Here is a 15,290-nt window from a genome sequence, read left to right on the forward strand (position 1 = left end):
GAGGCGCGGGGCAGTGCGGGGTTCGGCTCCAACACGTGCGGATCGTGGGCGAGGGATGGTGTGGGACAGAGGCCGAGGCATCGGGGCATGGAAGTGATTTCACATCTCGACTCCGTTTTAGTACCGTTTCGAACGTTAGCCGCTGTCGATGCGACAGTCTTTGGCCCACAGTGAGCGCAATCCCCAGCGATCGTGGACTCTTCTCTTCCACCAATATTTCAATTTTCTGTTCACTGGTGAGAAGACGGCACAAGTTGAAAGTGAGTGAATTGTCGGGGAGAAGATGTGGTCATCACCCACGAGCCCCTTTCTGGGCCGGGGCGGGAGCACGCGATCATCAGCAGTGCTTCTTGTATTCGTGATCCTGCATGTCCTCTCATCTGTGGTGAGTAGCCAGATGCATTGTCAGGATTCATTGTTTGCAAAGAAGATCGCGATCTCGTGTGACGCATTTTTTCCACCCAGCGCGCAATCGCCCTTGGATTTAATGAGCAAATTTCCGTTTCGACCGCACTTATCGAATTTTTATGGTGATCTCTGTGAACTCCCCAAAATCCCAGAGAGTGAAGCCCATTATCAACCCAGTTTTTCGCCGTCGCCGGCGATAATCCTTTGAGATGTGTGCGTTTTTTTGTCTCCTTCAGAAGGCACCTCATGACCTCAGACGATGATTAGAAGCCAGTATTTTTTGGCACATTTTCGCGCGCAGATGCGATAGGGCATTGTATGTAAATGGCAGTCAAGTGAGACTATTCGCTTCATGAATAAAATATCTCTGTACTTGATAATGAAACTCATTTCGGGATGCCATCTTCGCTGGCTTCCCGCTGATTGAGTCTACTTAAGAAGAGGCTGCATGCTAACGGGTCTCTTCTATCGAAATTGTACATCAATTTTGCTTCGAAGAGATAATCGCGATCGTCTCTTTGTTCTGGCGCTCGCTAAAATTGCTCAAACACCCTGAGGGGCTCTCTAGAAGAAATATCGTGATGGGATGAAATTGTAGCTGAGGTGTGGTATCAGTCAAAGGTTGCATGAAATCCATCCCTGAAAGTGTCTTAGGGAAAATTCATGTAAAGCATATTATATATGTTCTGCAATAAATCCACACACGGAAAACCACACAAATTCCTGTGGATTTCGAGAAATTTCCATCGCACATAAGCTTTCCCAATTCCTGAGAAGAGACCAAACACCCCAAAAATCTCATACAATTTGAAATTAGTTTAGAAGTGAAATTTATTTTCACACGCGACTTTGTGGTATTTTCGGTGCTGGAATATTTTCAAAATAGACCCAACAAAGTGTGCATCTGTTGCTCATCCCCCAAGACTTTTGCTCTCTCAAGCATTCCTTGGGGCATTAGACAATATTCCTATTATATTTTAGAACGGGCGAAGAGTGTGTACATTCTTGAATCATTGAGACCAATTAAGTGGAGCGTCTGCTGGGAGATTAATTAAAATATCCCTTTAATGAATCAATTATAATATCCACACACCACGCAATGACACCGCGCCCCAGCTTCTGTCAACCACCCAAAATTCAGTTTATTTATTCTACACTTATTGACATCTTCTTGGCGATCTCTCACCATTGCGAATGAATTCTTTTTAAATTTATTTTTATTGCTGCTTCTCTCTTTGATTCTGCATTTGACTGAAAGCTCGCATTTACAGTGAGTCGCGAAAGTATGTTGATGTTTCTCAACGATGGAGAATACGAGCAGAAGTGGTCGTTAAAATCGCGTCTGACTGTATTTTCTCAAAAGACTATCGCGATGATACATGAGTTCAAATCTCACATTGAAAAGCCATTATATTCTATTATTATTCCATGAATAGTGAATGGTTTTTGTTTAACTCCGCACATAAATCATAGAATCATTGTTGCTGTGTAGATATTTTTTAAATAGGCGCCAGTCATTGATACCCTATCAATTGAATTGTAACAATTCGGGCGAGAAAATATGAGTTCCACAGCATCTCTGAATGAAGCGAGAGATGTCTGAAAAATGTGATGTTGCGATATGAATCTCAACTAGTTCCTTGACTTTGCTGAAAAGCAAGATTTTCCACCATGTTTCCTTCCTCTTTGGAGTCTACAATATCGATGAATTGCAGACATGCTGCCTAGATAAATGAGCATATTCTCTGGGCTCCAAGTTCAACGCCTTTTGTGTAATGCTAATGCGATATATTACATATTTACACACATAAATATGTTGTAAACTCATGCAAAATAGAAGACATTTCTCAATTGAAAATAAGATCGTCTGGCGTAGCGAATGAGCCATGCATTGACATGCTCGTATCGATCGTCTCATCAGTTTTAAGAGGCGCATCGCAGGTCTAAAATATTGCCACTGACCGGAGAGTCGGCCATTTATCAAAATGATTCAATGGATCGTCAATAGAGGAGCTATTTATTTTCATAGTCGACGCGCAATCAGTTTAACTCTTCACCACTGAACTGCTTGAGGGTGTCCAATTGCAAGGCACTTGCTGAAAAGCCAGCGATAGAATCGTCCTAATAATAAATTGTTTTCTATTGGCTTTGGAAATTGCAGAAGTTGACTTTATGCATAACTTCCTCCCATCGTGAGATGTGGAATTTCTCCTTCCTTCTGTCGCATTTCGCCCAAGTCGAGCTGCAATATTTGCTTCAAGACAATGGAAAACAAGTGTAGAATTGAACAAGTCGCGAAAAATACAGTCTTTTGGGGGCGCAAAAGTGATTGAAAGCGCAGGAAATTTGTGATGATGCAAGCTGAAAAGTGTCCGTGTTGTATTTCAAGTTCAAGATTTCACACACTTTTTCTCATGATGCTGAAAAAGCAAATATTATTTGCACATAAGTGTCTCGTTCAATGTACAGCAGAGAAAAATTACGGGAAGTGTTTCACTATGTGGGCAAATTGAGATTATTTGCTCGCACTTGTCGTGATTTTGTGAAATAATTATTTTCTTGGCAAAGAAACAACGAGTCTTTATTCTAAATTGTTATCACTGGAGAGCCCAATTTAAGTCATTTCTGCGAACAAGCGAGCATTTTTCCGCATCTCCGCAAAGCGGAATTGAGATGATGACATCATGGCTCCTTATCACAGAGGAGGAGAATTTTGTAATTCAGTCGCGAAGGGAATTTAATTCATGCTTAATGTGCAGACCATTACACGCTATTTCCCTGTTCCCGGATGCCCAACAAACTGCACTTCGATAAGATTTCATTTACTTAGCACAAATAAACTTGACAACACTGTGACTAGGATTATGGCATCGGACCGTGCGCCTTTCTGCTCAATTGAGGAAATGATGGTTTCGTGTGTTGAGAAGGGTGGAAAAGTTGTGTGTTGCATTTTTGCATCACTGGCAGAGGCGGATTTTCTCAAGTGTACTTATTGAATATAAATTCTCACTTACACAGCTTCAACTCTTATCATTCTTCCGGCATTTTTCAGTACATTGCATTCCTTCAGAACTCCCAGCCAATGAACTGAGAACGTGATTTATTTTAGTTGCTTGCGGAGTAATTCAGTCTGAATAAAAATGTGTGAATGTACTTCATTTACTGGGGTTAATCAGTGGCGTAGTTTCTGGGAAATAGTCTAAACCTTCCATTCAATCTGACCACAGAATGGAGCAATGATGAAGTTTTGTGAAAGGCTTTCTCAAAGTGATTTCTCCGAAGTAATTCCTTGTAATTGCATAGCCGAAAATTCTCTGGATCGTCTAAAAATACCCCCTCAATATGACAGCTTCTTTGGGGGGCGAAGAGTGAGCAAATCAGTGCGTGGATCGATTGTGATATTTTCCATTTGAGAAATACTCCAAGACACGATGGGTGAGGCAAAGGAAGTTTATCGGGATGAGAATGTCCATTAATTACATGTGGTCGAATTAAAGAAGATGGAAAGAGGAGAGAAATCAACAATGCGCAAAGGAATTGAGAGACATAAAAATGGATAGATGTGAGAATGTTGGAGGAAATTTTATGTTTGTATTGCACGGTTGTATGAATTTTCTTGGGAATAACTAAAAATAAAATGATGTGTGTTGTATTTTAATGTTGTGTTTTCATTACGACTGTTAAAATGCGATCTGCAGGCGAAAGAACCTGATGTGGGGAAAAAAGGGAAAGAAAGTGATTTTTTGTCGGGCGGCAAGACCACATTTTGCCGGGTTTTGTGAAACTGTGAGCATGAAATCTGAGAAAAGAATCCTTGTCTATGTCTGCATAGTCACTTCTATTTGACTTTGAATAGCGAGCAACAGCTAATATGTTATGATAAGACGGATTAGACGATCTGCACGCCCACAATCATTCAAATTCACTTAATCTCCTCCAATTGCAGTCGTGATTCTTGCACACAAGATGCAAGGTTAAAATCATCTCCGCGCACTTTGCATTGTACTTTTTACATATGCAATTCATTTAGGAATTGGCCAAATTAACATATTTCAGGAAATCATCAGTAACAGTGTTGCCTTTTCTCAACTCGCGAGAGCAATTTATTTATAGCCAAAGCTATGGGTTTCCTTCCTATGACTCAAGAGAGGCGCGAAAGCGCAACGCGCGGCAGCGGAAGAGTGACTCGAGAAGTGGTCAGAAGTGGTGTTCTTCACAATTTCCGATGCTCATGTTCTCAATAGGAATTTATTTAAGAGAGCAATATCGTATATTTCAGCAAGAAAGTGAGTGTGAAAACCATTTTATTGCCTCTGTGCGATTTCTGCAGAAACTGCACCTGAAACATGAGTTGAAGCTTCTCAAGATTTGAGATAAGGGCTCTTTTTCACCGTCTCGCGAAGGCAATATATCACAAGACGACTCTTTTCTGGGAAGTTTTTGGAGGCACAACCATTAAATCATGAGAAAATTAATGAGTTCTTCTCTTACAATCTGTTCAGCAGTGAACCAGAAAGGTTTATTTTAAAATCTTATGAATCCGGAGACATTGTGCTTAAATTCCTACCTTTAAAGTGAGAAATTTATGTGTCCAGTTTATGTGCAATATCCTGGCTTTCAACTGCAATTTTCAACTCATTGCGAATTTAATATCCTTCTCCACACTGTAAAATGCAACATTACAACTAATCATGTCGATGTTTATACCAATTTGAAATGGAACGAATGTAACATCTCAAGTGAGTCTCTTCCTCTTTTCCCGCAAATGTTTACAGGGAGTGCTCAAAGTGGGTCATATGCATTTGGGTATGTCTTCACATGAAGAGATCCCATGATTCCTAAATTAGCCTCCAGGCGAAAGCCATCAATAGTTGTGAAGCATCTCAGTCTCCTCTCATTCCAATATAATTAAAAGAAGAGCCCCCAACAAGTGAGCCATTTCTGAATTTTGATGATCCGTAAGGCGCGTTTTTTGCCATCTCGATGCCAGAATGCCAGCTTCTCAATGGTGGGCTTCTCGCGCTTCGCGGATTCTCTGCGCCCTAAACTGGTTTCTTTTATTATTTAATTTCCATGTGAAGTCAAGTTTGGTGCAGAAATTCGGTCTGTGTGTAAAAAAAATTAAGGGTTTTTTATTGTTGTTTTCCTCTATTTTTTCTCTCCTTTTCATGTTTCCTCTTCAGTCGCGCAGTTTTTTCGCTTTCGCGCTAATCGCTTGATATTCAAGACACTCGCGCGTACTTTTGATGCCATCCATGCGCCAATTCCTTGTGATCTTCTCTGGTGAGGAATTTAGCATATACACAGCACATGTACCCGCACATATGTAGGATACAACACACTCAATGTGGAGCAGACAACAGTGGAGAGATATGAAACAGTTACGAAACCCTTTAGCCATTTCTTTGGGCTCCTTCGCCTCTCCGTGCTTCGCGGCAGAAATTCTTCATGTAACTGCGGATTGCCCATAGGGAAGATGAGAAATCAATGGTTGTATTGAGGCTCATGAGTCAATATTTCCTGTGAAATGGTCAAATTGGTGAAGTTTTAAAAATAGTGAAATTCGTATAAATATTGTTTTATCTGTTCCGTGTTTAGTTTTTTCTCAAAATCAAATGTAAACAGACATTTTTAATTTTCACCATATTACACGAAATATCCACAGCTCGGTTTATTTGCTTTTCTCCAATGAGATTCATCATTCTCTTCATCAGTGGAAAGACCGTAACTGTATCATCAATTTTTTCCTATATTGACTCCCAAGTATCTGTAATATCTTTCGCCACAGTATTGTGAGGAGTATGAAGACTACTTTGACCACAATAATTGTAATACACGAAGAAGAATGTCGGCAGTGCAATTGAAGTCAGTTGACATTTATTTTCAATCATCAAAATGTGTTTTACATGATTTAAATTGAAATAGCGTAAAAACATGAAGAAGATATAAACATTCACTTAAATGCGAATGCAAAAAAGCAGTGACAACAATCTTTTATAACTTGTAATTTTTATACTATTTCTAATCTGATATTGAAATGTAAAAATGTTTGAGTTTGGCCAACTTTGAATCGAAAATTTGTCCAATTACTGATGCTGCGTCTCTGTTTCGAACACCGTTCTGTAGCATTTCATTCACTTTTGAGCCTGCCTGAATCTCGATGGAGCGCCGTCTCATTTTACATTTTTTGCACAATATCTGTGAAGGAATGATGTTAAATAATAAATAAACTATAACCCCAATTACATCATTGGCAATCTGTAGAAGACACAGCATAAACAATGTAATACAGTCAACTGCTTAACCGCGAGAGAACAATTTCGAATCACACGCACATGTGTTAGGGATGCGGACGCAGAAGCTGAAAATTAATTACAATCCCATTAAAATATGGAAATGCTGTGTGGTCCAGTCTGTTGTTTATCAATCAACACTGCGCTTGACCCCTTCACCTTTCTCAACTCGCGAAGAAATTAATTTACTGATAGAGAGCGAACGCGATCGTTCTTCTTCTTTACGAAAATTCAACATCACAAGTCGGCGTGATTGTGGAAAAAAGCCAGCAGACAATTCCACCAGAGGAAATTTCACAGTTTGAAAATCAGTCACTTTTAACACTTTATAAATAGATTACAAGTCATTTGAGTGTTGCTGGAACGAATTCCTCATCCCGAGCAGCCTCCCTGAGATACGTGATGAAAATTAATATTGAGGATTTTCAGAGATGCCTTCTGGGTGTGATTTACACGATTTTCCTTTGTGCTCCGGTGCCCGTTTAGTATCACAACGAGATGAAAGGAGACTAGTTTATCGGAAATTTATGAAATAATAATTACTCAATGGATATAATGATAGCTACACTCGGATTGAGACAATGTTGCTTGGGCTATTGAATCCTTGAGTGCTGAACAAATATTTACATTATATTATTTGCATGTTATTTATTCGAAAATAAACTCTCAGCATGCAAGATGGGAAATTCTCACGCCCACCACTTGATGAGGAGTGGCTATTAATTCACAAGGAGATGTGACTAATTAGTGTCATCCACCCTTAATATGTGAGAAATTTCTCTTGTGGCGCGAATGATGAATGAAATGTCTGAGGCTGAATGCCAAGTGCCGTTGCGAGCATCACGTGTGGATCTTTGCCAATAATCCAATCCTCTAGCAAGTGGTGACAGTCCATTTAACGTTATATATATTTATGAGTCGGCAATGTTTGACTAGGAAGAAATGCTCAAAGCGATAAAAAAACGACCATCGAGCATGTTTTAACAGATGTTGTGTTGTGTGATTTTCACCCAGGCGAGCGAGAAGACACATTTTTTACCCTCTTGCTTGGCCATTTCTTCAGAAGTTGTCACCAGTGCCCAAATCCTCGTCAGCAAGTTGTCGTGCAAGGACAGAAATCGACACGCAGAGTTTTCACAATTTATAACCACCACCACTTGTGTGTGAAATCTTGCGAGAAGGGAAGTTATCAGACGCGATATGTTCTAGTTTTGAGGCTGTGAGATCAGCTTCCTCTGCCACAAAACTGATAGTATTCCCGTTTTGATAAATTTTTTCCCCTCTAGCGAGATTTTTCTTCAGCATAATTTTATTGTGCTGTTCCTTGACCCCGTGGTTTAGTTATAAAAATACGCTGATAATTCACAACTTGAATTACGTACAAAATCAAGTGTTTAGCATCAAATACAGTGTTGCTACAATTAAGGCAAATACTCAATGAAGGATAGCGTGCTCGGCATCCAAATTGCGTACATGCGGCAATCAACAATTTCATCTATTTATTTAACCCTCATCCTGTCCTGTTAAATCCATTTCCCCAACAAAATACTACTGCAATTTCAGTCAAATGCAGGAAAACAAGTACATAATGAAGAGCACTATCTAATGAGATTATTAATTACAAATCTAGTGCCAATTTATAGTGGAATTGATTAAAATACATGCTTATGATCTGCTTGAATGCACATTAATTTTGCGCACTTGCCCACCTCTGGAATCATCAATAACCATCGCGGCAGCACAATGCAGAACTCCTCGCAGGGAATTCCCATCAATGCAACGATAAAGAGGTTCATTGATTATGAATTCTTGCTGAGAACTCCTCTTGCAGTGTCCATTAAGTACACTTTGCATTAAATTTAGCTGTCGATTTCAGCGAGACACAGCGGTATTTGTTTAATAAGCACATTTCCACAGTGAAAATATACAATGATCTCATATCTCTGGGTGGCAGCGATTCTACGCGCGGTCTGCAATTTCCGACAGCCATTCGCGAATGTGGTGCTGGGGCAGCACAGCAGAGACATGAGACAACTTCCCGACTGCAATGTGGAGCAGTGTGTGGGTTTTGGGGACTGCGAGAGACTCCCAGATGCACTAAATATTGCGGCAATTTACATATTTTCTAATAGAAATGGAACACGACATAGTGTCCATCACAATTCTCGGTGTGGCAAATTAATTGCTGGCAGACACTATCATCTCAGCATATCAGCAATTAAGAATGTAGCCACAATTTAGTGAATTTGCGCAGAAATATGGGCATATTCATTTGAGATCGCTCCCATTTCACTCTCAGTGTGCCAAATGCCGCACCACTCGACAATTTGTCTCTGAGATTTATTCGCATTAACCCCTTTTCTCTCCCCAATCAACTGCTGTTTGAAAATCTCGGGAATATTGTGGCTTAATTAAAACCGATTCTGCGAATGTGTGGAAAAATAAACAGGCATATTCTTAATCGCGCGCAACTATCTTCTGACCTCTGCGACAGTGGACTTTTTGCCCACTGAGTGGGAAGTGTATTTTTGGCGGACACACAATCTAAGTCGCGGACACTATCTTATCATTCCAGGACGCACATAAGAGGGAATGCGATTGCGACGGATTGAAGGGCGCCATGGGGAAGATGGGGCCACCTGGACTGTCTGGTCAGGAGGGTCCTCACGGTGACGTCGGACCTCCGGGGCCACCCGGAAGACCAGGAGACTATGGAGATCACGGCGAATTGGGCATGATTGGCGAGAAGGGATTCCGAGTGAGTATAGAATGAGATCATTAATTGGCAAAGAGTGTCTTCACTTTCAACGTATGCTTTAGGGTGAGAAAGGAATGCAAGGATACTACGGAATTCCTGGCTATAATGGCACTCAAGGAGAGTCCGGTGATCGTGGTCCACGCGGATTGGATGGATGCAACGGCACGGATGGCACCATGGGCTTTGGTGGCATGCCCGGTAACCCAGGAGTGCGAGGACCTCCAGGAGAGAGTGGCTTGACCGGTCCGAGGGGAGATGCTGGCGAGGGTGGCATTAACTCAAAAGGCACCAAGGGAGATCGCGGTGACTCTGGATATGATGGACGACCAGGAGACAGGGGATATCCTGGAGAGTTGGGCATGAAGGGCTACCAAGGATTGCCAGGATTTGATGTAAGAATCTCCATCACTGGCACGATGCATTCATTGAACGTGATGTATATTTTTCCAGGGACATGACGGTGAATTGGGCGACAAAGGTGAGCGAGGAGATGACGCTAGATTAGATGTACGGGCTGTTCCCGGCCAGAGAGGACCTCCTGGAGAGTCCGGAGAGAAGGGTGACAGTGTGGTGCCTTTCCGGCGCAAGAATGAGACTGTTACCAAGGGAATTGTGGGCGAGAAGGGTGACAAAGGTATGTTGGGAGATTTTGGCCCGAGAGGAAGTGAGGGTCGTCAAGGATGGGCAGGAGAGCAGGGCATCAAGGGATATCGCGGAGAGGAAGGAGAGCAGGGAGATCGTGGCAAGAGCGGAAAGGATGGTCTTCCGGGATCCTCAGGAGAAAAAGGACACAAGGGAGCTCCGGGATATGCCGGCTACGATGGTGCTGATGGCCGTAAAGGAGAGCCAGGAGAGCATGGACATCATGGTATGCCTGGTGTGCAAGGTCCTGCCGGTCCAATGGGTGAATACGATCCGAATTTGGACGAGCGACATCCTGGACCACAAGGTCCTCAAGGAGAGATTGGCCCAGTGGGAGAGAGAGGAATGAATGGAATTCCAGGAGAACCCGGACGTCGAGGACTTACAGGTCTGGCTGGCTTACCCGGAGATCCCGGAACTCCGGGTCCACGGGGAAGAAAAGGAGGCTCCGTGATGGGACAGCAGGGAGATTTTGGAGAGAGCGGACCTCCTGGGCCCATTGGCCCGCCTGGGGAACCAGGTCCGCCTGGCAGAATGGGCCCTAAGGGGTTTCTTGGGAGAAACACATACGGTCCCAAGGGACCGCCTGGAACCCCTGGATTCGATGGAAAATTCGGATTTCAGGGCGATCGTGGTGAATCTGGACTTCCTGGGCGCAAGGGTTTACCGGGAATAGGAGTCAATGTCACTGGTCCGATGGGCGTGAGTGGTTTGCCAGGGAGACGCGGCGTTCCTGGAGATGATGGATTTGACGGAATAACTGGACTGAAGGGTGACAGAGGTCTGCGTGGAGAAGACTGTGGACGCTGCGCTCCAGGAGCACCAGGAAGGAAGGGTCTTACAGGAGATGCTGGTCGACCAGGATTCCCAGGAGCACTTGGTCGCAAGGGCTTCACGGGGCCTCGCGGAGAGAGAGGAGTAACGGGTTACCAAGGATTGAAAGGAAGGAAAGGTGTCGAAGGTCCTGCAGGAAGTCCTGGCGAAACTGGAAGACCAGGTGCAAAGGGCACACCAGGAGATGTGCTTTTCGAAGGCACTCAGGAGAATCCCGATAGAGGAGATGACGGTGAGGAGGGATATCCTGGAGAAGTGGGACCGCCTGGCAAGTCTGGAGAGGCTGGAATGCCAGGAAGATTTGGACAGCGTGGCGAAAAGGGACTGCAAGGCTTAGATGGAATTCCCGGGTTGCCGGGCAGAGACGGATCTCCGGGAAGAGATGGGCTCGATGGACGACCCGGAGAGAACGCAAACATTCCCATCTACTTCCTCCAAGGCGAGCGTGGATTGGAAGGACTCTGGTAAGTCCCAAGAATTCCACATATTTTCGATGTGATTCTATTTTGATGTTCCCCAGGGGGCAGAAAGGTGACCAAGGTGTTCCTGGCGCTCGAGGCGAAGATGGAGATATCCCTGCTCTGAATGTGACGGAGGCGAAGGGTGATAGAGGAATTCCCGGAGACTTTGGTGAGCAAGGACTGGATGGCAGGAAAGGATGGCCGGGTCTATCAGGAGCTCCGGGATTGCCAGGTAGAGTGTCCATTACATCTCCACTGCTGGGGTTGAAAACGAATTTAAATTGTAGGTCCTGATGGAGACATCGGCCAGCCCGGCATATCAATCCAGGGACCCGAGGGCTTCAAGGGTTATCCAGGAATTATTGGTGATATGGGTCCAGCAGGACAGCCTGGCATTCCTGGTACTGACGGCTTAGCAGGAGAACCTGGCTTCCCCGGATTGAAGGGCAGCCGAGGTGATCCAGGCCGATCTATCCTGTTCGGCGAAATGGGACAAGACGGAGATATTGGTCCGATCGGTCAGCCTGGAGATCGTGGATTTCCTGGATTGCCTGGTATACGAGGACTTCCTGGAATTAAAGGCGTGAAAGGCGGCAAAGGCGATGATGGTTTGCCTGGCCAAGTGGGAATTACTGGAGTTCCTGGACAACGCGGTGAAATTGTTTTCGGCCGAAGAGGTTTACCTGGAGAGCCTGGACGGGATGGACTGCCAGCAACTTACGGTGATAAGGGCGCTCGTGGAGATCCGGGATATCAGGGAGCGATTGGTATCTTTGGAGCCAAAGGTGAAATCGGAGCGCCTGGCTTCTCAGGACTACCTGGTGACGCTGGGCTGCCAGGAGATCCTGGATTCATCGGAACTCCAGGATTTCGTGGACTCGATGGTGAACCAGGAGACAGAGGAGATCCAGGAAACCCAGGACGGTTTGGATATCCTGGGCGGCCGGGAAATATGGGCCAACCTGGTCTGAAGGGTGAAGTTGGTAATATGGGAATGACGGGAGCCAGAGGACGTCCTGGTAGAGATGGATTCAAAGGAATGAGGGGAGACTTTGGGCTGATGGGATTACGCGGCCCGAAGGGAGAGCCTGCCTTTAGTGGTGTGAAGGGAGAGACTGGAATGCAAGGCGCAGTGGGATTCCCTGGAATTCCTGGACAGCCCGGCCTGGTTGGTCTGAAGGGTGTTGAAGGAGACGCTGGCGTGGTGTACGATGGATATCCAGGAGAGAAAGGCATTCCTGGAGACTCTGGTCGGGATGGCAGAGATGGATACTTTGGCTCGAAGGGCGAGAGAGGAGATGCTGGAGAAATTGGCCTGATTGGCGAAACAGGAGAAGCCGGTCCTGCCGGACGACCTGGCTTACGAGGTATTAACGGAAGGAAAGGCATGGCTGGATTATATGGAGTGGTAGGACTTTCTGGACTTAAGGGAGAAGCTGGAGACGTGGGCGAGAGTGGATATCCAGGTCTCACTGGCTTACCTGGTGATGCAGGAGATCCGGGTCAACCTGGACTTTTTGGACTACCTGGACAGATGGGAGACAAGGGTTTCCCTGGTATTCCTGGAATTGTCACTCCTGGCAGAGCTCAAAAGGGCGAACGAGGAGAGAGAGGTCCTCATGGAATGCGTGGTCCATACGGAGAAGAGGGCATAAAGGGCCCATCGGGACTGCCGGGCTTTAAGGGCGAGAGAGGAGACTTTGGAGAGCCCGGATTACCAGGACCGGATGGTTTCACAGGCAGAAAAGGCATGATGGGAGACAGAGGATTGAGAGGACCGCGTGGAATGCCGCTGTCATTTGTCGAGCCAGGAGAACCGGGAATTCCTGGCATCGATGGATTTCCTGGAAGACCTGGGCGTGTTGGCCCTAAAGGCGTTCCTGGCGATTACGGAGATAATGGTCCACCAGGAGCCATTGGTCTTCCTGGCGATAGTTTCGACGGTGTTAAAGGCTTGCCTGGAGACTTTGGATTCGAAGGTCCACCTGGACGACCAGGATTGCCAGGCTTGCGCGGTGCTATGGGATACAGAGGAGAGACGGGATTCAAGGGAATTCAAGGTGATGCTGGCTACAGCGTTCCAGGAATTCGCGGAGAACTCGGCGATCAAGGCTTTGCAGGGCCGCCAGGATTGAATGGAGCGCCAGGAATGCAGGGAACACCTGGAATGCAAGGGTTCCCTGGTCCTCGAGGCCCAAGAGGTCCTCGAGGTCCTGAGGGCGATTCGGGCTGGAATGGAATCGATGGAGATGATGGAATTCCCGGTCTGCGAGGCGACAGAGGTGACTCCTTTAGATATGAATTGGCCATCGTTGGAGATCCTGGCTTTGACGGCTTTCCTGGACGCAAAGGAGTGCCCGGAGACATGGGAGAAATCGGCTGGACGGGCGTGATTGGTTTGCGTGGACTGAAAGGAATGATGGGCGACCAGGGAATTCCTGGCTTTGGTGGATTGGAGGGCATCAAGGGTGAGAAAGGTTTGCCTGGACCTCGTGGATTGAATGGTCTGGATGGATACCGAGGAGTGCAGGGAGAGAGAGGAGATCCTGCTCCTCCGCCACCGCCAAGCAGATCCAGGGGCTTTGTCTACACTCGGCACTCTCAATCTGTCCACATTCCCGAGTGTTCAGTCAACACTGTGAAGCTCTGGGACGGATACTCACTGGCCAGCGTGATTGGAGGCAGTTACACAGCCGGTCAGGATCTGGGTCTGCCCGGATCCTGCCTCAGGAGATTCTCTACCTTGCCGTTCCTGTCCTGTGACATTAAGAATGTGTGCAATTACGGCAATCAGAATGAGGACAGTCTGTGGCTGGCCACCAGCGAGCCCATGACCTTCTCCATGGCGCCCATCCCTGCGCGCGAAGTGGAGAAGTACGTCTCCAGGTGTTCCGTCTGCGAGAGCAGAACCCGCGTGATTGCCATGCACAGTCAATCCATGAGCATCCCGAACTGCGCCAGTGGATGGGAAGAACTTTGGGTCGGTTTCAGTTACTTCATGGTAAGTGATAGAGAATTGGGATAATCTTCAGATTCTATAGCGATTCTGTTATTTCAGTACACTTCTGACAACACCGGAGGATACGGGCAGGATCTTCTGTCGCCTGGCTCGTGCCTTGAGGAGTTCCGGCAGATGCCGGTGATCGAGTGCAGTGGCGGACAAGGAAGGTGCAATTACTATGACCAACTCACTTCCTACTGGCTCACAGTCATCGAGGATGGCAACATGTTCAAGAAGCCCGAACAGCAGACCATTAAGATGGACCAGTCGTCTAAAGTCAGCAGGTCAGTGATCTGAATTTTCAGTTTCCTGGCGAGATTTTCTCAACTCTTTTCGCCTTGCAGGTGCGCTGTTTGCCGCAAGATCGACTTGTCTCCACGACCTCGTCCTGCCAATGACTTCCCAGACGCCTCAGCTCTGCTGAGGCCGGAGGAGAGAGTGCGCCAACCAGTGCAGACTCCGCCTAGGAGACACAGGTTCAGGCGGCCAGGGTACAACAGGAGGCAGTGGCGACAGCAGTAATTTAGCCCCTATCGATTAAAGCAAATTATGCATCCCGACATTTGATAGAAGAGAGAATTTAACTTAAAATTAACCCTGCAAGCGTGCCTAGGCCATGTTTGCGAAGGTGATAAATGTACGTTGAAACCAAAAATGAATAAGAAATTGTTCTCTGTTGATTAATAAGCTATATATGTATATACATAAACGATTAATTTACTATCCTTTTTCGCGCTTGTCACCCATTCACGTATGAGTTCTCTTGATTACCACTGCCTAAAAGTATCATTTTGTACGAGCCACAGAGAAAAGAAACCGAGAACACGTGTACTTCAATGTGTAAGAGTTTTAATAAACACGAATGGAAGAATTTATATATTTTCCACGATATA

The 15,290-nt window shown here is 45.6% G+C and overlaps 1 protein-coding gene across 1 annotated transcript; it reads left to right on the plus strand.

The window, feature by feature from the left end:
- The first annotated feature begins 125 nt into the window (after positions 1–125).
- LOC132261729 (collagen alpha-5(IV) chain-like) lies at positions 126–15,289 on the plus strand. Its single transcript, XM_059760664.1, has 8 exons — positions 126–385; positions 9,277–9,459; positions 9,522–9,851; positions 9,910–11,399; positions 11,456–11,628; positions 11,684–14,397; positions 14,455–14,681; positions 14,742–15,289. The coding sequence occupies exons 1-8, from the start codon at positions 284–286 to the stop codon at positions 14,917–14,919; spliced, it is 5,397 nt and encodes a 1,798-aa protein (XP_059616647.1). The 5' UTR covers positions 126–283; the 3' UTR covers positions 14,920–15,289.
- Position 15,290: the final 1 nt, after the last annotated feature.

This window comes from Phlebotomus argentipes, unplaced genomic scaffold, assembly GCF_947086385.1.
Source record: "Phlebotomus argentipes unplaced genomic scaffold, Phlebotomus argentipes genome assembly contig_15, whole genome shotgun sequence".
Classification (NCBI taxonomy): domain Eukaryota; kingdom Metazoa; phylum Arthropoda; class Insecta; order Diptera; family Psychodidae; genus Phlebotomus; species Phlebotomus argentipes.

Excerpts from the sequence above, each read along its gene's own strand:
- LOC132261729 (XM_059760664.1), top strand. The coding sequence starts at position 284 with ATGTGGTCATCACCCACGAGCCCCTTTCTGGGCCGGGGCGGGAGCACG. Across the intron at positions 386-9,276 it reads TGCATGTCCTCTCATCTGTG|GACGCACATAAGAGGGAATG; the intron begins GTGAGTAGCCAG and ends TTATCATTCCAG. Across the intron at positions 9,852-9,909 it reads AAGGATTGCCAGGATTTGAT|GGACATGACGGTGAATTGGG; the intron begins GTAAGAATCTCC and ends ATATTTTTCCAG.